Genomic DNA, 20,519 nt, shown 5'->3' with positions numbered 1-20,519 from the left:
TTGAGTAGACTGCTCACGTTATAGATGTGCTTCAATTTCATTTCTAAGTGAGTTAGGTTGGAAAAGGTGTTACTTCTTTCCTAGTGTCATACTGCACCTAACATTTGTATAAATGTGTAGTCTGCATAATGCTTTCCACAGAAGCTGTGTTAGATGGAACCTCATAGTGTCCACTATATTTGTTACCCTGGCTTGGGAGCAGACTCCTATGGAAACAATCATTTTTAACTGCAGAAGAATCAACTAACACTTTTGTTTACACATAACATGACAGTAAACACATTCTGAGCCTCTTAAAAACCTGATAGAGAATGAGAAGGAAGGACTAATTTTTTTCATTTCATGATGCCACCTGATCTTTTTAAATTTACCACTAGACTGATCAACAAGTGAGCAAGAATTTCCACTTGAATTTTCCAGAGGAGAAACATCCATTTGTGTAAAATAAGTGAATCACCTATGTTGTACATTTCTTATTTAGTATTTACTTGATTTGTAAGTATGTACAGTTTGTACATTAGGTTTATTACTTAGGTGGTCTTGGCTTTGCTTCCCTTGAGGTTCTGATTTTACTTTTTCTCTCCTTTTCAACTTAAAAAGTATCAAATGTCTCCTGGCCAAGCCTTTTCCCTATCAAGACATGCCCCACCTGCCCTCTCAGTTCTACTTCTTCCTTGAAACAGTGACAAAGACTTGGGAGGACATAGAAGACATCTCCTGCCGTGACTTCATAGAGGAGTATGTCACTGCCTACCCCAACCGCCCCATGGTACTGCTCAAGAGTGGCCAGCTTATCAAGACTGAGTGGGAAGGCACGTGGTGGAAGTCCCGAGTTGAGGAGGTGGATGGCAGCCTAGTCAGGATCCTCTTCCTGGTACTGTTCTTCTCTACAATTTTGGAGGCAGAGGTTGGTGGGGGGGAACTTAAGAAGCAGTAATGAGGATGGTTTTATAGCTATTCCATAGCCTTCCTCTTTCTTATCCTCGTATGTGTTCTCACTGTTTTTGGTCAAATTTTACTTTGCCCTTTTTGTTGTTCCTCTGCAGGTCATTGTTGAAAATAAATTATCTGAATTATGATACGAATCTGCATGGTTTTGATTTATTTATTTTTTTTCTTTAGGAGTATTCACATTGTGTGTAGGTACAGAAAGGGCAGCCAATTCCATTTTTCCAGGGTTAAGGTTTTAGTAGGATAGTGGGACGAAGAAGAGGGATCAAGGAGTCCTGATTATCTTTCAAGGCTCAGTTTAACTCTTAGGTATTTTGTACTCATCCTTTTCTCCCTTCTCTCTCCCTTCTTAGAATCATATTTCTTATTTTTAAAAGTTTTAAAAACATTTTTTAATACTGCTGCTTGCAGAACAAGGCTACCTGATAGGCAGTGTGCCCAGAGTAGCCAGAAGAAATTAGAAGTTATATTTCTTCTTGGTGTTACCTCAGCCCGTTACTTCTAAGGCCTTATGATCCTTATCATGCTTTTTGTTTGGTGTTTTGTTTTGTTTTCAGACGGTGTTTCACTCTTGTTGCCCAGGCTAGAGTGCAATGGCACGATCTTGGCTCACTGCATCTTCCGCCTCCTGGGTTCAAGTGATTCTCCTGCCTCAGCCTCTCGGGTAGCTGGGATTGGCTAATTTTTTGTATTTTTAGTAGAGACGGGGTTTCACCATGTTGGCAGGCTGGTCCCGAACTCCTGACCTCAAGTGATCCACCTGCCTTGTCCTCCCAAAGTGCTGGGATTACAGGCATGAGCCACCACGCCTGGCCTGTTTTGTTTTGTTTTGTTTTTTGAGACAGTCTCACTCTGCCACCCAGGCTGGAGTGCAGTGGTGCAATCACAGCTCACTGCAGCCTCAACCTCCAGGGTTCAAGTGGTCCTCCCACATCAGCCTCCCAAGTAGCTGTGACTACAAGTGCATGCCACCACACCTGGCTGATTTTTGTATTTTTAGTAGAGACGGGTTTCGCCATGTTGCCCAGGCTGGTCTCGAACTCCTGAGCTCAAGCAGTCTGTCTGCCTCATCCTTTCGACATACCAGGATTATAGGTGTGAGCTATTGTGCCCAGCTGTCATACCTCTTATACTCAGTATAGATATCTGTTGCTCCTGTAATTCCTTAAACAAGGAGTATATATTTTTCATTGTTGTGTTCCTGATACCCATCATGGATCCTGGCACATACTTTATTAAGTAGATAAGGAATTTTTTTGGGGGGTGGGGATGGAGTTTCGCTCCTGTTGCCCAGGCTGGAGTACGATGGTGCAGTCTCGGCTCACCACAACCTCCGCCTCCCTGGTTCAAGCAATTCTCCTGCCTCAGCCTCCCGAGTAACTGGGATTACAGGCATGCGCCACCACACCCGGCTAATTTTGTATTTTTAGTAGAGACGGGGTTTCTCCATGTTGGTCAGGCTGGTCTTGAACTCCCAACCTCGGGTGATCCACCTGCCTCAGCCTCCCAAAGTGCTGGGATTACAAGCTATAGGCGTGAGCCACTGTGCTTAGCTTAGATAAGGAATTTAAGGCTCATCAGGGAGGATTCCCAGAGGTGACACATGGTATATATCCTCTACACAGGACAGGCTAGATTCTAGCCTTTAAGCTATTTCCCTTCATTCTTTTCTCTCAATTCCCCAGGATGACAAAAGATGTGAGTGGATCTATCGAGGCTCTACACGGCTGGAGCCCATGTTCAGCATGAAAACATCCTCAGCCTCTGCACTGGAGAAGAAGCAAGGACAGCTCAGGACACGTCCAAATATGGGTATGTCCTGAAAGATTCCTGGAGGAAGGAAGAAACAGGCCAACCAGCAAAGGAGATTATATACAATGGCTATCCTTTGATTAGCATGGTTACACTGTATACTCATTGGAAACAGGATATGTGCCCTGAGTTGTTTCCAATCACGGTGATCAATTTGTGCTGCTGCTTCCACATGCTGTGGCTCTAATTTGTTCTAAACAACCACATAAAAATCTGAAACAGTTGGCTTTAGGTTAGGGTGATAGTAGTTACCCTCTGTTATCCACATGAGAATTGTCAGTTTTGTGTGTTATCTATGGTTAGTTTTTTCTTTTTCTTTTTTTTTTAAATAGACCCGGGGCTTGATATGTTACCCAGGCTGGTCTTGAACTCCTGGGCTCAAGCTGTCTACCTGCCTCGGCTGCCCAAAGTGCTAGGATTACAAGTATGAGCTACCACATCCAGCGTATAGTCAGTTTTCTTGAAAACCCAGACCTGGCCAGGCACAGTGGCTGACATCTATAATCCCAACACTTTAGGAAGCTGAGACAGGTAGGTGGTTTGCTTGAGCTGAGGAATTCAAGACCAGCCTGGGCAACATGGTGAAACCCTGTTTCTACAAAAAAACACAAAAATTAGCTGGGTACAGTGGCATTAAGCTGTAGTCCAAGCTACTCAAGAAGTTGAGGTGGGAGGATCAATTGAAGCCAGGAGGTCGAGGTTGCAGTGAGCTAGATCGTGCCACTGCACTCCAGCCTGAGTGACAGAACGAGACCCTGTCTCAGAAACAAACAAAAAACAGATTTGGTTTTCTTTTTTAATATTACTGTCATACTTTCTGGTTGATTTTTCCTGCCAAAATTAGTTGGTTAAAGAATATATTTCTGAAAATATTTCCCCAAAGTATAACATAATTAGGTAAATCATCTGAGATAGGAAGATATAAAGTCTTATCTAAGGCCCAGCATGGTGGCTCGTGTCTGTAGTCTCAGCACTTTGGGAGGCCGAGGTGGGAGTATCACTTGAGGCCAGGAGTTGGAGATCAGTCTGGGCAACATAGAAAGACTCTTATCTCTTAAAAAAAAAAAAATGCTGAGTGTGGTGGTGTGCACCTGTAGCCTTAGCTACTCTGGAGGCTGAGGCAGGAGGATTGCTTGAAGCCCAGGATTTCAAGGTTACAATGAGCTAAGGTCACACCGCTGCACTTGAGCCTGAGTAACAAAGTGGAACACTGTCTATAAAAAGAAAAAAAAGAGGCTACTCTGCTGACAGAGTAGCAATTTTTTTTTTTTTTTTCTTTGAGATGGAGTCTGGTTCTTTTGCCCAGGCTGGAGTGCAGTGGCACCATCTCAGCTCACTGCAACCTCCGCCTCCCGGGTTCCAGCAGTTCTCCTGCCTCAGCCTTCCGAGTAACTGGGGTTACAGGCGACTGCTGCCATGCCAGGCTAATTTTTGTATTGTTAGTAGAGACGGGATTTCTCCATGTTGGCCAGGCTGGTCTTGAACTCCTGACCTCAGGTGATCTGCCCGCCTCAGCCTCCCAAAGTGCTGGGATTAAAGGCATGAGCCACCGCGCCTGGCCGTTATTCTTTTATTCCTTTACTTTGTGAATAAACTTGCTTTCACTTTAATAAAAGAAAAAGTATTATCTAAGTCAAAAAACAATGTATGCCAGCGTCCATGCCAGTCAATAATGGGAACTGAGAGTCTAAGCACTTATTCAAGATGTGTCCATTGCTGCTTTTTTTTTTTTTTTTTGAGACGAAGTCTTGTTCTGTTGCCCAGGCTGGAGTACAGTGATGTGATCTCAGCTCACTGCATCCTCCACCTCCTGGTTTCAAGTGATTGTCCTGCGCCTTCCGAGCAGCTGGAATTACAGATGTGCACCACCACGCCCATCTAATTTTTGTATTTTTAGTAGAGACGGGGTTTCACCATGTTGGCCAGGCTGGTCTCAAACTCATGACCTCAAGCAACCTGCCCACTTCGGCCTCCCAAACTGCTGGGATTACAGGCAAGAGCCACTGCGCCCAGCCATTGCTGCCTTTTTATATTGTATAAGTTAAGGATCAGATGTGTGACTGAATACAAGCATCATAGCTATCATCTTCTCAGTGCTCAATTTCCTTTTTCCTATAGGTGCTGTGAGGAGCAAAGGCCCTGTTGTCCAGTACACACAGGATCTGACTGGTACTGGAACCCAGTTCAAGCCAGTGGAACCCCCACAGCCTACAGCTCCACCTGCCCCACCTTTCCCACCTGCTCCACCTCTATCCCCCCAAGCAGGTGACAGTGAGTGAGTGTTATTCTTTCTTTTTCTTCAGTTTCTTTCATATTATATTTTCCACATCCCTTACTATATGCCCTCTTCTCTAATCTCCTAGAAGCTTGGAAAGCCAGCTTGCCCAGTCACGGAAGCAGGTAGCCAAAAAGAGCACGTCCTTTCGACCAGGATCTGTGGGCTCTGGTCATTCCTCCCCTACATCTCCTGCACTCAGTGAAAATGTCTCTGGTGGGAAACCTGGGATCAACCAGACATATAGGTGAGAAAATCTGAGGCTCTCTGTAGGCAGGATAGCAATGAGTGGTCACTGTGTAGGGGAAGGTTCCTTGGCTGTAAGCGAAGGGCTTAGTTTAAGCTTATGATGGTGAGGAGTTTGGACTTGAAAAGGAAGCTTTACCCATAGAAGTTTCTAAGAAATAGAAAGTAAGAATAATTGAATTGGAAGCTGGGTGCTTGGAAATATGGTATCATCTGAAAGCCATTTGTTAAAACTTCTTGTTGAACATGGTGCCATCATTGCTAAAATAGAAAGGAAACACCACAGCCTCTTTCCTTGGAGTTAGTTAGGACATTTTTAGAACACGCAGCAGACCAAAGAAACATTGGTAGAAGACTGGATTCTACTTCCATAATTCACAGGCAAATACATTTTAGGAAAAGGTATACTGTTGAAATAGAGATGTTAGGCCGGGCGCGGTGGCTCACGCCTGTAATCCCAGCACTTTGGGAGGCCGAGGCGGGCGGATCACCTGAGGTCGGGAGTTCGAGACCAGCCTGGCCAACATGGAGAAACCCTGTCTCTACTAAAAAATACAAAATTAGCCAGGCGTGGTGGCGCATGCCTGTAATCCCAGCTACTCAGGACGCTGAGGCAGGAGAATCGCTTGAACCCAGGAGGCAGAGGTTGTGGTGAGCCAAGATCGTGCCATTGTACTCCAGCCTGGGCAAAAAGAGCGAAACTGTCTCAAAAAAAAAAGAGAAATAGAGATGTTATCAGTCAGCGAAGAGTAACCAGGGAGTTTCATTGTCCAGGTTTGGTAGGGCAAGGGAAGATCTTTCTTGAATCATCTTTAGCTTCAGGAGCACAGCTGTTTGAAAGATGAGAGAAATGGCTTAGCTACCTGGAGGGTTAATTATAAAACAGAGGTCCTGTTGCCTTCTGATCTGATCACTTGCATCTCATTTGCAGATCACCTTTAGGCTCCACAGCCTCTGCCCCGGCACCCTCAGCACTCCCAGCCCCTCCAGCACCCCCAGTCTTCCATGGCATGCTGGAGCGGGCCCCAGCAGAGCCCTCCTACCGTGCTCCCATGGAGAAGCTTTTCTACTTACCTCATGTCTGCAGCTATACCTGTCTGTCTCGAGTCAGACCTATGAGGAATGAGCAGTACCGGGGCAAGAACCCTCTGCTGGTCCCATTACTGTATGACTTCCGGCGGATGACAGCCCGGCGTCGAGTTAACCGCAAGATGGGCTTTCATGTTATCTATAAGACACCTTGTGGTCTCTGCCTTCGGACAATGCAGGAGATAGAACGCTACCTTTTCGAGACTGGCTGTGACTTCCTCTTCCTGGAGATGTTCTGTTTGGATCCATATGTTCTTGTGGACCGAAAGTTTCAGCCCTATAAGCCTTTTTACTATATTTTGGACATCACTTATGGGAAGGAAGATGTTCCCCTATCCTGTGTCAATGAGATTGACACAACCCCTCCACCCCAGGTGGCCTACAGCAAGGAACGTATCCCGGGCAAGGGTGTTTTCATTAACACAGGCCCTGAATTTCTGGTTGGCTGTGACTGCAAGGATGGGTGTCGGGACAAGTGAGTTGGTGGGGGGAATTGCTGCCCCTGCTTCCAACTTTGTTATGGTGTCTGTTTCACCTCTTCCTTTGCCTTGTATCTGTACTGCTTTCCCCATCTTCCTTTACCTCCTCCCTCACCTGGAACTCCTGCTATAAGGCCTCCATGAAAGCTATGAGGTAGGGAGGCTGGAGTCTGACATGGCCACACTGAGCAACCTTGGGTACATGTGTATTGTGTTATTTTTGTTCTCTGATCCCCCCGCTCCTTTCCTTTATTTCCCTCTGTCATATAGGTCCAAGTGTGCCTGCCATCAACTAACTATCCAGGCTACAGCCTGTACCCCAGGAGGCCAAATCAACCCTAACTCTGGCTACCAGTACAAGAGACTAGAAGAGTGTCTACCCACAGGGTAAGTGGTCAAGGAATGGCACAGTACCTCAGAGAGACTGAGGAGCATGTTCTTGTTTTTCTGTGTTTATAGAAATCATCAGAAATCTAAAAATTGGAACCAAAAATAGAATACCAGATGAGGCATTTTATTAATTAGATCTTATTTCATGACTTCCAAAACACATTTTTTTTCTTGGACTTTCCTTGAAATGAAGACATAGAATGATTGAATAGTATCTAGCAATTTTCTGTTGCAAATAAAGATTATCTTAATTTCATAGCTAAATGAATGTCTTAACAGATTGTGATTTACACTTGTAAGTGAAATGTGTTCAGAGAGGAGAAGTAGGCAGGGACCTGATTACATAGGGCTTTGTAAATCAGAATGAAAAAAGTTAGAATCAGGCTGGCACAGTGGCTCACACCTGTAATCCCAGCACTTTCGGAGGCCGAGGTGGGTGGATCACCTGAGGTCAGGAGTTTGAGACCAGCCTGGCCAACGTGGTGAAACCCTGTCTCTACTAAAAATACAAAAATTAGCCGGGGGTGGTGGCGGGTGCCTGCAGTTCCAACTACTTGGGAGGCTGAGGCAGGAGAATCGCTTGAATCCAGGAGGCAGAGGTTGCAGTGAGCCAAGATCATGCCACTGCACTTCAGCCTGGGTGACAAGAGCGAGACTCTGCCTTAAAAAAAAAAAAAAGAAAAGTTAGAATCAAATTCATGGTGCTCTTACAGGATTTTAAGCTGCCAAGTGATGTGACCTGCCTTTTTCAGATTACTCTGGCTTCTTTGTAGATCATAGGTCTTAGGATGGCAAAAGTAGATTTTGGAAGACCAATTAGGAGATCGTTATAGGAGTACAGCAGAGAGAGACATCATTGCAGCTATGACTTGCAATAGAATGGAGGTGATAGTAGAGGTAAGAAGGATAGATTTGGGCTGTATTAATAGGTAGAGCTACAGAATTGGATAGATTATGGAGTGGGGGGAAAGAGTAGAATCAAGGACAATTCCTAAATTTTTGGCTTGAGCATCTTAGTGGTTGTTGGTGCTTTTTACTGAGATGGAAGACCGAAGGAGTAGTAGGTTTGAGTGAAATTCAGTTTTTGTTTTGGCCATGTTAAGTTTGAAATGCCGCCAGGCGCAGTGGCTCACGCCTGTAATCCCAGCACTTTGGGAGGCTGAGGCGGACGGATCACCTGAGGTCGGGAGTTCGAGACCAGCCTTGACCAACATGGAGAAACCCCGTCTCTACTAAAAATACAAAAAAAAAAATTAGCCGGGCATGGTGGCGCATGCCTGTAATCTCAGCTACTCGGGAGGCTGAGGCAGGAGAATTGCTTGAATCTGGGAGGCGGAGGTTGTGGTGAGCTAAGATCGCACCATTGCACTCCAGCCTGGGCAACAAGAGTGAAACTCAGTCTCAGAAAACAAAACAAAACAAAACAAAACAAAAAGTTTGAAATGCCTGTCAGGCAATCCAAGTAGAAATGTCAAGAAGACACTGGGATTTCTGGAGAGAGTGGGATATAAAAATTTAGGAATCATCAGCACAGGAGTATTTAAAGCCTGAATGAGTTCACCTAGAGACAATGTTGATAATAGAGAAGGCGGCTCAGGAGTAAGCCCTGGGTGCCCCAACATTTAAAGGTTGAGCAGAGGAGGTGGAACCAGCATGAGGTTGAGGACAGCTACTGAGGAGGGTGAGGCCGAAAGATTACTTGAGGCCTGGAGTTTGAGACCAGACTGGGCAACATAGTAAGACCCTGTGTCTAAAAAAAAATTGTTGGGGCTGGGCATGGTGGCTCACGCCTGTAATCCCAGCACTTTGCGAGGCCGAGGCAGGCAGATCACTTGAGGTCAGGAGTTCAAGACCAGCCTGGCCAATATGGTGAAACCCCATCTCTACTAAAAATACAAAAAACTAGCCAGGGATGGTGGCGAGCACCTGTAATCCCAGCTACTTGGGAGGCTGAGACAGGAGAATCACTTGGACCCAGGAGGTGGAGGTTGCAGTGAGCTAAGACCGCACCATTGCACTCCAGCCTGGGCAAGAAAAGCAAAATTCTATCTCAAAAAAAAAAAAAAATTGTTGGCCTGGCGCGGTGGCTCATGCCTGTAATCCCAACACTTTGGGAGGCCAAGGTGGGTGGATCACCTGAGGTCAGGAGTTCAAGAACAGCCTGGCCAACATGGTGAAACCCCATCTGTAATAAAAATACAAAAATTAGCCAGGCGTGATTGTGCACGCCTGTAATCTCAGCTATTTGGGAGGCTGAGGCAAGAGAATCGCTTGAAGCTGGGAGGCAGAGATTACAGTAAGCTGAGATTGCACCACTGCACTCCAGCCTGGACAACACAACAAGACTCCGTCTCAAAAAAAATGATTTAAAAATTAAAAAAAAATTTTTTTTTTTTTAGATGGAGTCTTGCTCTGTCGCCCAGGCTGGAGTGCAGTGGCGTGATCTCAGCTCACTGCAAGCTCCGCCTTCCAGGTTCACGCCATTCTCCTGCCTCAGCCTCCCGAGAAGCTGGGACTACAGTCGCCCACCACCACGCCTGACTACTTTTTTGTATTTTTAGTAGAGACAGGGTTTCACCATGTTAGCCAGGATGGTCTCTATCTCCTGACCTCATGATCCGTCTGCCTCAGCCTCCCAAAGTGCTGGGATTACAGGCGTGAGCCACCGCGCCCAGCCTAAATTATTTTTTAAAAAATTAGCCGGGCATGGTAGATGCATGCCTGTAGTCCCAGCTACTTGAGAGGCAGAGGCAGAAAGATCACTTGAGCCCAGTAGTTCAAGGCTGCAGTGAGCTATGATCACACCACTACACTCTAGCCTGGGGTGACAGAGCATGACTCTTATCTCTAAAACAAGAGGAGGACAACAAAAGAGTGGGATATAGCATGGTAAACTGGTATATATAAACACGTGAACTAATAAACCTAGTGATCAAAATACATAATTAACAGAACGGAGGAGAAAAGCATCAGTGAAATAATTCAGAAAGTGTCCCATAATTGAAGGATCTTTGTTTCTGAATTGAAAGGGCCAGTTAGGTCCCAACATAATGAAGGATAAAGGTAGGTTCCCATTAAGAGACATTATCAAAAAATGTCAGAACACTGAGGGAAAAAAAAAATCCTAAAAGCTTCTAGAGAAGAGAAATAGAACACGTTAAAAAATAGACTTGAAATGACTTCAGCCTTCCCTGAAAGTAACACTAGAAGCTAGATAGCAATTGAAGAATCTGTTCAGAATTCTAAGGGAAAATTATTTCCAACCTGGAATTTTAAACTTGGGCAAACTATCAATTTGGTGTTACGGTAGGCTAAATACATTTTTTTAGACATGCAGTACCTCAGAGTTTTTCATCATTCCCCTTCTCAGAAAGTTTCTGGAAATATTTGCAAAAATGAGAGGGAAAGTCAGGAAAGTGGAAGACAGGTGACAGTGCAGTGAAAGAGGCTTCCAGGCTGACAGCTGTGTACTAGGCATAGGGAAGAGCCACTGCAGGAGCAGGTCAGATGCTGTAGGAGCGACTTCTTCAGGAAAATTGGTTTAACAGAAAACCTGAGGTGCCTGAATACATTCAGAGGAGATCGAGACTACTGGGGAGATCATAGGATGAATTTGTACTGATAACATAGAAAAACTAAACAAAGGAATAGACAGTTGTTTAGTTGCATTGCTGTATCATGTATGTTTTAATTATTAACAAAATTTTGAATCTAACAATAGTGTTTAGATTTGATAATGCTGGGTGGTACATGAGTGTTCATGATATCTTTTTTACACGTTTGAAATGTTTCATAAAAATATTTTCAAATAATCACAAATAATATATCACTCCCCTGCTTAACTCTATAATATAGTCCCTCTGCTGTTTGGATTTTATTCTGACTCTTAACCTTAGGTTATATATCTGGCCCTTTCCTGTCTCCCTCCAAAGTCATTCCAACCACACTGATATTTTTCAGTTCCTGGATCCAGTTCAACCAGTGTTTTCCAGCCTGCCTCTGGAGACTTGCACATGCTGTGCCTTCTTCTTGGCATCCTTCCACTTTTCTTTGTGTGGCTATCTTCTTTAACCTTGAGCTTTCAGCTGTAAAGTCACCTCCTCAGAGAGACCTTCCCTGACCACTTTAAAACTAGGTCATTTTACTCCCATAATTCTCTCATTGAGCACCATGTTTGTGTTCTTTATAGCATTTATGACAACTTTTGTTGACTTTTTTTTTTTTCTATTATATAAGCTCCTTCATGAAGGCAAGGATCTTATCTGTCTCTTTGTCTTGCTAACCATTGTATCACCAGTTTACCCAATGCCTGGCACATAGTAATCACTTAGGCCAGGTGCAGTGGCTGATGCCTGTAATCCCAGCACTTTGGGAGGCCAAGGCAGGCAGATCACTTGAGGTCAGGAGTTCGAGACCAGCCTAGCCAACATGGTGAAACCCTGTCTCTACTAATAAAGTATAAAAAATTAGCCAGGCGTGGTGGCGCATGCCTGTAGTGCTAGCTACTCAGGAGGCTGAGATGGGGGAATTGGTTGAACCCAGGAGGCAGAGGTTGCAGTGAGCCGAGATTGCACCATTGCACTCCAGCCTGGGCGACAGAAGGAGACTTCATCTCAAAAAAAAAAAAAAAAAAGCCAAGCGCAGTGGCTCACGCCTGTAATCCCAGCACTTTGGGAGGCCGAGGCAGGTGGATTACGAGGTCAGGAATTCAAGATCAGCCTGGCCAAGATGTTAAAACCCCGTCTCTACTAAAAATACAAAAATTAGCCATGTGCGGTGGCAGGCGCCTGTAATCCCAGCTACTCCAGAGGCTGAGGCAGGAGAATCACTTGAACCCGCGAGGTGGAGGTTGCAGTGAGCCAAGATCCCACCACTGCACTCCGGCCTAGGCGATAGTGAGACTCCACCTCAAAAAAAAAAAAAAAAAAAGTAACCACTTAAATTTTGTGGAATGAATGAATGATAGTATAGCTACTGTAAAGGTTTCATGTGGTAATAATGACACCTGAGTTCAAATTCCAGCCCTGCCCCTACTGAGCTGATCTTTTTTGATCAGCTGTAAACAGAGGATATTAACATAAACACCCCCATGTCCCCAGTGGGGTTTTAAGGGACCTAACAAAGTTGTTTCTTGATCTGGTGCAGGTTACATGGTATGCTGAGTTTGTAAAATTCATTGATCTGTATAGACTTATGTGTACTTTCCTCTGCGTATATTACATTTCAATAATCTTTTATTTCCCCCTACCCACTAGACCACCAAGGAAATAATCTCTTTTTTTTTTTTGCTATGGAGTCTTGCTCCCAAAGTGCTGGGATTACCGACATGGGAAATAATCTTTTTTAAAGTTAGAAAAAAAAGCTAGACATGATGGCTCACACCTGTAATCCCAGCACTTTGGGAGGCCATGGTGGGGGGATGGCTTGAGTTCAGTAGTTCCAGACTTGCCTGGGCAATGTGATGAGACCTTGTCTCTACAAAAAAAGTTTTAAAAATTAGCTGGGCATGGTGGCATGCAGCTGTGGTCCCAGCTACTTAGGAGACTGAGGCAGGAGGATCACTTGAGCCCAGGAGGTCAAGGCTGCAGTGAGCTGTGTTTGTGCCGCTGCACTATAGTCTGGGTGACAGAGCAAGACCATGACTCAAGAAAAAAAAAAAAAAATGGGAGGTCGAAGCAGGTGGATCACCTGAGGTCAGGAGTTCAAGACCAGCCTGGCCAACATGGTAAAACCCTGTCTCCAATACAAAAATTAGCTGGGTATGATGGCATGCACCTATAATCCCAGCTACTCGGGAGGCTGAGGCAGGAGAATTGCTTGAACCCAGGAAGCGGAGGTTGGGCGACAAAGCGAGACTGTGTCTCAAAAAGAAAAAACATCACCTGTATTAGGGCAGCTTTAAGGATAGAATATGTATATATAAGGCATTCACACAATGCCAAACACAAAAGTATATGCTTAGTAACTAGAAGCTGCTCTTACCATCTTTATCTGGAGAGAGGATATGACTAAAATCATGAACTAACTGAGCTGTTGATACATTTCCAAAGTAAATTTCTTCCATTGATTTTACATACCAAGAAAATAAGTAAAATTCTAACACTGGGCAAATAGAGCAAAAACATTGTTACCTGAAACAATTAGCTTTCTTAGTATAACTGTGTTATCTTCCTTTAATGTTGGTATGTGCTAGATCCCTCTGATTACCTTTAATGGTTGTTTAAAAATAATTAAAATTTTTTTCTTTTTCAGAGATGGGGTGGACTTGCTTTGTCATTCAGGCTGGAGCGCAGTGGTATGATCATAGCTCACTGAAACCTCGAACTCCTGAGCTCAAGTGATCTTCTCACCTCAGCATCCTCAGTAGCTGGGATTACAGGCATGAGCCACTGCGCCTGGCCCAAATTCTTAAATTAGATAGAATATGAGCTCCCCTGGGCTGGGCACGGTGGCTCACACCTGTACTCCCAGCACTTTGGTTCGCTAAGGCAGGCGGATCACATGAGGTCCGGAATTCGAGACCAGCCTGATCAACATGGATAAACTCCATCTCTACTAAAAATACAAAATTAGCAAGGCATGGTGGCGCGTGCCTGTAATCTCAGCTACTTGGGAGGCTGAGGCAGGAGAATCACTTGAACACGGGAGGTGGAGGTTGTGAGCTGAGATTGCGCCATTGCACTCCAGCCTGGGCAATGAGAGCGAAACTCTGTCTCCAAAAAAAAAAAAAAGAGCTCCCTGAGGGTAGAAATTATGACCTTTTTTTTTTCTTTTTTCTTTTTTTTTTTTTTTGAGACAGAGTCTCACCCTGTCGCCCAGATTGGAGTGCAGTGGCTTGATTTTGGCTCACTGCAACCTCCGCCTCCTGGGTTCAAGGAATTCTCCTACCTCAGCCTCCCAAGTAGCTGGGACTACAGATGCATGCCACCACACCCGGCTAATTTTTTAATTTTTATTAGAGACGGGGTTTTACTGTGTTAGCCAGGATGGTCTCACTCTCCTGACCTCGTGATCTACCCACCTTGGCCTCCCAAAGTGCTGGGATTACAGGGATGAGCCACCACGCCCAGCACGATCTTTTTCATTGTTATGTTTCCAGTGTTTAGTAGAGCTCTTGGTGTTTAATAATTGTTTACTGAATGAAAGAATGAAAATCAACGTTACCATGAACATTAGTCACAGTTCCTCCTATCTCTTTATTCCCTTTCGTATCTGTTATGTTGGCCTCTGTTTTTCTCACATTTATTTATTTTTATTATTATTATTATTTTTGCTGTTGTTAGTAAGAAACCTCACCAGGAATTTCTCACGTCTTTATTTTGTGCATCTATTTCTACAAATTGACCGTCCATATAGTGCTTATTTTAATGGCTCTGTAATCTGTATTCCCATTATAGTTTACTTAGCTTTTCTCCAGGTGTTAGGCACTCTAGCATTCACTTTTATGAGCTGTCTTGCTATAGACATCTTTATAAATCTTTCTCCACCCTCTAAATTTTTTCCTTGGGCTACATTTCCAAATGAATCAAAGAGCATAGATGGTTCAATAGATCCACTCACTTAGATCATTACCTAATTTTTAATCTTTATCCACAACACATTATAAATGATGATAGCTTAAGAATTATAATAGTTTTATGGATTTTTTTGTGCTCTAGTGATCATACCGTGATTGATTTTATTCTAACCTCCTCCCAGGGTATATGAGTGTAACAAACGCTGCAAATGTGACCCAAACATGTGCACAAACCGGTTGGTGCAACATGGACTACAAGTTCGGCTACAGCTATTCAAGACACAGAACAAGGGCTGGGGTATCCGCTGCTTGGATGACATTGCCAAAGGCTCTTTTGTTTGTATTTATGCAGGTTGGTGATAAAATATAAGGGTTGTTTTCTGAGACTGGGACATGGTAGGGAATTGAACCAGAGACAAATTGAACATAAGAAGAAAGTGCTTGACATGTGAACTGGAGTAAGAGGAGGCCAGGGACTTCTACAAAGAACGTGATGAGTGATGTACCTGTCTAGCTAGACCAGAGAGGGACACAAGTGTTTCACAAATAAGAGAATGAAAAGGGATGAAATTTTGGACATGGTGATATTTCAGAGAACAGACATGATTATAGAGTCCAGTGTATCATTTTCTCCCACGTCACTCCACTCAGAGATCTTTTAGCATAGCCCAGTACTCTGTTTCAATAAAGTAGAAGAAATGGAAAGACAGAAAGGTCAAGATTTAAAATGACAGTAAGTTCTCCATACTTTCATAGTTAAGATACAAAGGGAGGTATTATCAAAGAGAAACACTGGGCCGGCGTGGTGGCTCATGCCTGTAATCCCAAAACTTTGGGAGGCCGAAGTGGGTGGATCACCTGAGGTCAGGAGTTGGAGACCAGCCTGGCCAACATAGTTGAAACCCCATCTCTACTAAAAATACAAAAATTAGCCAGGTGTGGTGGTGGATGCCTGTAATCCCAGCTACTTGGGAGGCTGAGGCAGGAGAATCACTTGAACCCTTGAGGCAGAGATTGCAGTGAGCCGAGATCATGCCACTGCACTCCAGCCTGGGTGACAAAAGCGAAACTGTCTCAAAAACAAAAAAAAAAAAACAGAAATGAGAGACCAGAATGGAGGCTTTTTGACTCTATATGCTGGTAGAGCGGGTATTGATGGAATAACCCTTATTCTTTCTAATAGGTCCCCGTGGCCGGGTGCGGTGGCTAACACCTGTAATCCCAACACTGTGGGAGGCTGAGGCGGGCAGATCACCTGAGGTCAGGAGTTCGAGACCAACCTGGCCAACATGGTGAAACGCCGTCTCTACCAAAAATACAAAAAAAATTAGCCAGGCATGGTGGCGTGCACCTGTAGTCCTATCTACTCAGGAGGCTAAGGCAGGAGAATCACTTGAACCCGGGAGGCAGAGGTTGCAGTGAGCCGAGATCGCACCACTGCACTCCAGCCTGGGTGACAGAGCAAGACTCCATCTGAAAAAAAAAAAAAAAAAAAGCAAACAAAAAAAAACTAATAGGTCCCCATAACCCTAGAAGGCCTTTAATTCTCTTCATTCTCAGGCAAAATCCTGACAGATGACTTTGCAGACAAGGAGGGTCTGGAAATGGGTGATGAGTACTTTGCAAATCTGGACCATATCGAGAGCGTGGAGAACTTCAAAGAAGGATATGAGAGTGATGCCCCCTGTTCCTCTGACAGCAGTGGTGTAGACTTGAAGGACCAGGAAGATGGCAACAGCGGTACAGAGGACCCTGAAGAGTCCAATGATGATAGCTCAGATGATAACTTCTGTAAGGATGAGGACTTCAGCACCAGTTCAGTGTGGCGGAGCTATGCTACCCGGAGGCAGACCCGGGGCCAGAAAGAGAACGGACTCTCTGAGACAACTTCCAAGGACTCCCACCCCCCAGATCTTGGACCCCCACATATTCCTGTTCCTCCCTCAATCCCTGTAGGTGGCTGCAATCCACCTTCCTCCGAAGAGACACCCAAGAACAAGGTGGCCTCATGGTTGAGCTGCAATAGTGTCAGTGAAGGTGGTTTTGCTGACTCTGATAGCCATTCATCCTTCAAGACTAATGAAGGTGGGGAGGGCCGGGCTGGGGGAAGCCGAATGGAGGCTGAGAAGGCCTCCACCTCAGGACTAGGCATCAAGGATGAGGGAGACATCAAACAGGCCAAGAAAGAGGTAAGCAGTGGCAGAACACTCTGAGAGCTATGGCTTTAACTTTGGTGCAGTAACAATGCAGTCTCACCATGAGTCTTTGCATGTAGATTATTCTACTTGATGGATATTTCTGTGGCCACCTCGTTATCTCTCCCCCTAACTAGCACATTCCTAGTGTTTGTTTAAAGAACCAAATTATTGACCGGGCACAGTGGCTCACGCCTGTAATCCCAACACTTTGGGAGGCCGAGGCAGGTGGATAACTTGAAGTTCAGGAGTTGGAGACCATCCTGGCCAACATGGTGAAACCCCGTCTCTACTAAAAAATACAAAAATTAGCCGGGTGTGGTGGTGCATGCCTGTATTTCCAGCTACTTGGGAGGCTGAGGCAGGAGAATCGCTTGAACCTGGAGGGTGGAGGTGCAGTGAGCCGAGATCGCACCACTGCACTCCAGCCTGGGTGACAGAACGAGACTCTGTCTCAAAAAAAAAAAAATATTTTAAAATCCACTTGCCTGGTGGTAGAGGGTGGACAAGTATCTGATTAATTACAAAATGAAAGATTTATAAGTGATTTTTTAATGTTAAATGCTGTTTCAAATTATTCACATCGTTTCCTTCTACTAAAGTAGAGAAACAATAATTGATTTTAAGTATCTCTTTGATGATGATGATGCTTTCCACATTACAGATGGTGAAACTGTCCCTGGTTGATGTAATCCTGCTCGTGGTGTTTTCCATGAGCATTAAGCCCCATCACTGAGAAGGCTTAAAGGCTCTAGCCAGGGAGTGTAGTGAGGATTTCTGTCAAGTTGCAGAGTGGTTTACCCACCCCACTTTAGAATGTGTACCTGTCACTGGCTGATGTTATCTGTGGAGGTCATTTGAAGTCTGATTATTGGACTTGTTACCCTAGGCTGTGAAAGCATTTAACCCTTCACTTGTTCTTTTCCAGGACACTGACGACCGAAACAAGATGTCAGTGTAAGTGCCTTTTGTTTTGTTTTGTTTTGTTTTGTTTTGAGACAGAGTCTTGCTTTGTCACCCAGGCTGGAGTGCAGTGGCGTAATCTCAGCTCATTGCAACCTCCCCCTCCCAGGCTCAAGAGATTCTCCCACCTCAGCCTCCCTAGTAGCTGGGACTACGGGTGTGCACCACCATGCCTGGCTAGTTTTTGTATTTTTTGTAGACACGGGGTTTCACCATGTTTCCCAGACTGGTCTTGAACTCCTGGGCTCAAGCGATGCTCCCAAAGGGGATCCTCAGCCTCCCAAAGTGCTGGGATTACAGCCATGAGCTACCATGTCCAGCCCAGTGCCTGTCTTTTTGACCTGTCTCCAAATCTGCCTTCTCTCAAACCTAGGCTAGAAGCCTAAGAAACAGCCAGTAACCTGTTGGCTTCATTCCTTCCCCTCCCATTAGAGTTACTGAAAGCTCTCGAAATTACGGTTACAATCCTTCTCCTGTGAAGCCTGAAGGACTTCGCCGCCCACCTAGTAAGACTAGTATGCATCAAAGCCGAAGACTCATGGCTTCTGCTCAGTCCAACCCTGATGTAAGTCACCTCAAGCTTATTCAGAGTCTAATAAAGGAAAATGGGCCATTGTCACCTCATCAAGTCCTTCACTATAATTACTGTTAGGTCTTCTCCTACTTCTTTAGCCTTGACTTCCTGCCTTATTTTCTTTCATCCAGCATCTAATCTTCCTCTTGCCACCGCCCTTTCCTGCCAAACCGTGGGTAACAGCAAGGACTTAAAGGAGCCCTTCCCATTTACTTCTCTTACTTCTTACCCTCCTGCTTCCCCAGGATGTCCTGACACTGTCCAGCAGCACAGAAAGTGAGGGGGAAAGTGGGACCAGCCGAAAGCCCACTGCTGGTCAGACTTCGGCTACAGCGGTTGACAGTGATGATATCCAGACCATATCCTCTGGCTCTGAAGGGGATGACTTTGAGGACAAGAAGAACATGACTGGTAGCCTGGAAAAATTTTGGGAATGGTGGGAAGAAATAGTAAGAAACTTGGGATAGAGCATTTTTTAAGGAAGCTAAAGAAGTAGCGGGTAAAAATTCAGATCCTAAGAATTGGAGCATCTCTGGGAGGGCTGACTCCAAGCTAAACTATTGTTTGACACATCCTCTCTCATTTCCATTTTTTTACTCTTTCCCCTCAGCTCCTTTGTCTAGCAGATCTAATTATGCTTGAAAAAAAAACCTGCTACTTAGGATCTTTGAGTTCCAGCTTATTGGTGTTTCTCAGCTGCAATGTTGGGAGAGAAATAGGGGTAGAATGTCCATTCATGATAGAATGTCCGTTCATGAGTTGGGATGGGTCCTGACCCCATTCTCCCTCCTGTCCAGGTCCAATGAAGCGTCAAGTGGCAGTAAAATCAACCCGAGGCTTTGCTCTTAAATCAACCCATGGGATTGCAATTAAATCAACCAACATGGCCTCTGTGGACAAGGGGGAGAGCGCACCTGTTCGTAAGAACACACGCCAATTCTATGATGGCGAGGAGTCTTGCTACATCATTGATGCCAAGCTTGAAGGCAACCTGGGCCGCTACCTCAACGTGAGACCCCTCTCCCCACCTCTAGATGCTGGATTATCCCATGGTCCTCAGATTTCTTTTAACATACTCTATAAGCCCTTTTCTTGTTATAAACTCTTGATCTCAAAGGATCTTAAAGAGGTAGCTTTCTTTCAAAGCATCTATTATAATGGGGAGGGTCAGATGGCATCATTTTTCTTCCAACTCTCACTCTCCCTGCAAAGCCAGGTTCAGTTTCCCTGGTTCTTATTTGATCCTGTCCTTAAACCTACAGCACAGTTGCAGCCCCAACCTGTTTGTCCAGAATGTCTTCGTGGATACCCATGATCTTCGCTTCCCCTGGGTGGCCTTCTTTGCCAGCAAGTAAGGAGTCAGGAAAGGGGATGACTGGGGAGGGGCAAGGACCACTGAAGTTCTAAGGGCCCCTCCTCCATTCATGATCCAACTCCACCTACATATTCAGTAACCCCAAGTGCCTGGGTTATCTGCTGTCTTTGCCACACACCATCCTTTTCTTCCTCTTCAGAAGAATCCGGGCTGGGACAGAACTTACTTGGGACTACAACTACGAGGTGGGCAGTGTGGAAGGCAAGGAGCTACTCTGTTGCTGTGGGGCCATTGAATGCAGAGGACGTCTTCTTTAGAGGACAGCCTTCTTCCCAACCCTTCTTGAACTGTCGTTTCCTCAGGAACTGGGTCTTCCTGATTGTTGAACCCTGACCCGAAGTCTCTGGGCTAGCTACTCCCCCCAGCTCCTAGTAGATAGAAATGGGGGTTCTGGACCAGATGATCCCTTCCAATGTGGTGCTAGCAGGCAGGATCCCTTCTCCACCTCCAAAGGCCCTAAAGGGTGGGGAGAGATCACCACTCTAACCTAGGCCTGACATCCCTCCCATCCCATATTTGTCCAAGTGTTCCTGCTTCTAACAGACTTTGTTCTTAGAATGGAGCCTGTGTATCTACTATCTCCAGTTTGTATTATTTCTTGAAAGTCTTTTAACAATATGATAAAACTAAGATTGTGGTTTTGTTTCTCTCTCT

General features: G+C 45.0%; 1 protein-coding gene across 18 annotated transcripts in view; it reads left to right on the top strand.

Moving 5' to 3' along the window:
- SETDB1 (SET domain bifurcated histone lysine methyltransferase 1) overlaps positions 1 to 20,495 on the top strand; it is a 38,967-nt gene extending 18,472 nt beyond the window's left edge. For 5 of the 18 annotated variants that reach the window (XM_054670727.2, XM_054670735.2, XM_054670737.1 and 2 more), the window contains exons 9-22: positions 684 to 874; positions 2,637 to 2,763; positions 4,882 to 5,038; positions 5,127 to 5,285; positions 6,216 to 6,848; positions 7,123 to 7,239; positions 14,941 to 15,110; positions 16,319 to 16,947; positions 17,882 to 17,910; positions 18,349 to 18,481; positions 18,736 to 18,901; positions 19,288 to 19,499; positions 19,753 to 19,841; positions 20,005 to 20,495. In XM_054670727.2, the coding sequence (XP_054526702.1) occupies positions 684 to 874; positions 2,637 to 2,763; positions 4,882 to 5,038; positions 5,127 to 5,285; positions 6,216 to 6,848; positions 7,123 to 7,239; positions 14,941 to 15,110; positions 16,319 to 16,947; positions 17,882 to 17,910; positions 18,349 to 18,481; positions 18,736 to 18,901; positions 19,288 to 19,499; positions 19,753 to 19,841; positions 20,005 to 20,122 (2,930 nt within the window). In that variant the 3' untranslated portion in view covers positions 20,123 to 20,495. Of the gene's footprint in view, positions 1 to 600; positions 875 to 2,636; positions 2,764 to 4,881; positions 5,039 to 5,126; positions 5,286 to 6,215; positions 6,849 to 7,122; positions 7,240 to 14,940; positions 15,111 to 15,941; positions 16,235 to 16,318; positions 16,948 to 17,881; positions 17,911 to 18,348; positions 18,482 to 18,735; positions 18,940 to 19,287; positions 19,500 to 19,752; positions 19,842 to 20,004 lie in introns of those variants that run through there. The other 13 variants (XM_054670741.2, XM_016926699.3, XM_063813855.1 and 10 more) reach the window with 10 other exon arrangements.
- The last annotated feature ends 24 nt before the right edge of the window (positions 20,496 to 20,519 follow it).

Source organism: Pan troglodytes, chromosome 1 (assembly GCF_028858775.2).
Source record: "Pan troglodytes isolate AG18354 chromosome 1, NHGRI_mPanTro3-v2.0_pri, whole genome shotgun sequence".
Taxonomy (NCBI): domain Eukaryota; kingdom Metazoa; phylum Chordata; class Mammalia; order Primates; family Hominidae; genus Pan; species Pan troglodytes.
This window is presented reverse-complemented; position numbering and strand designations above follow the sequence as displayed.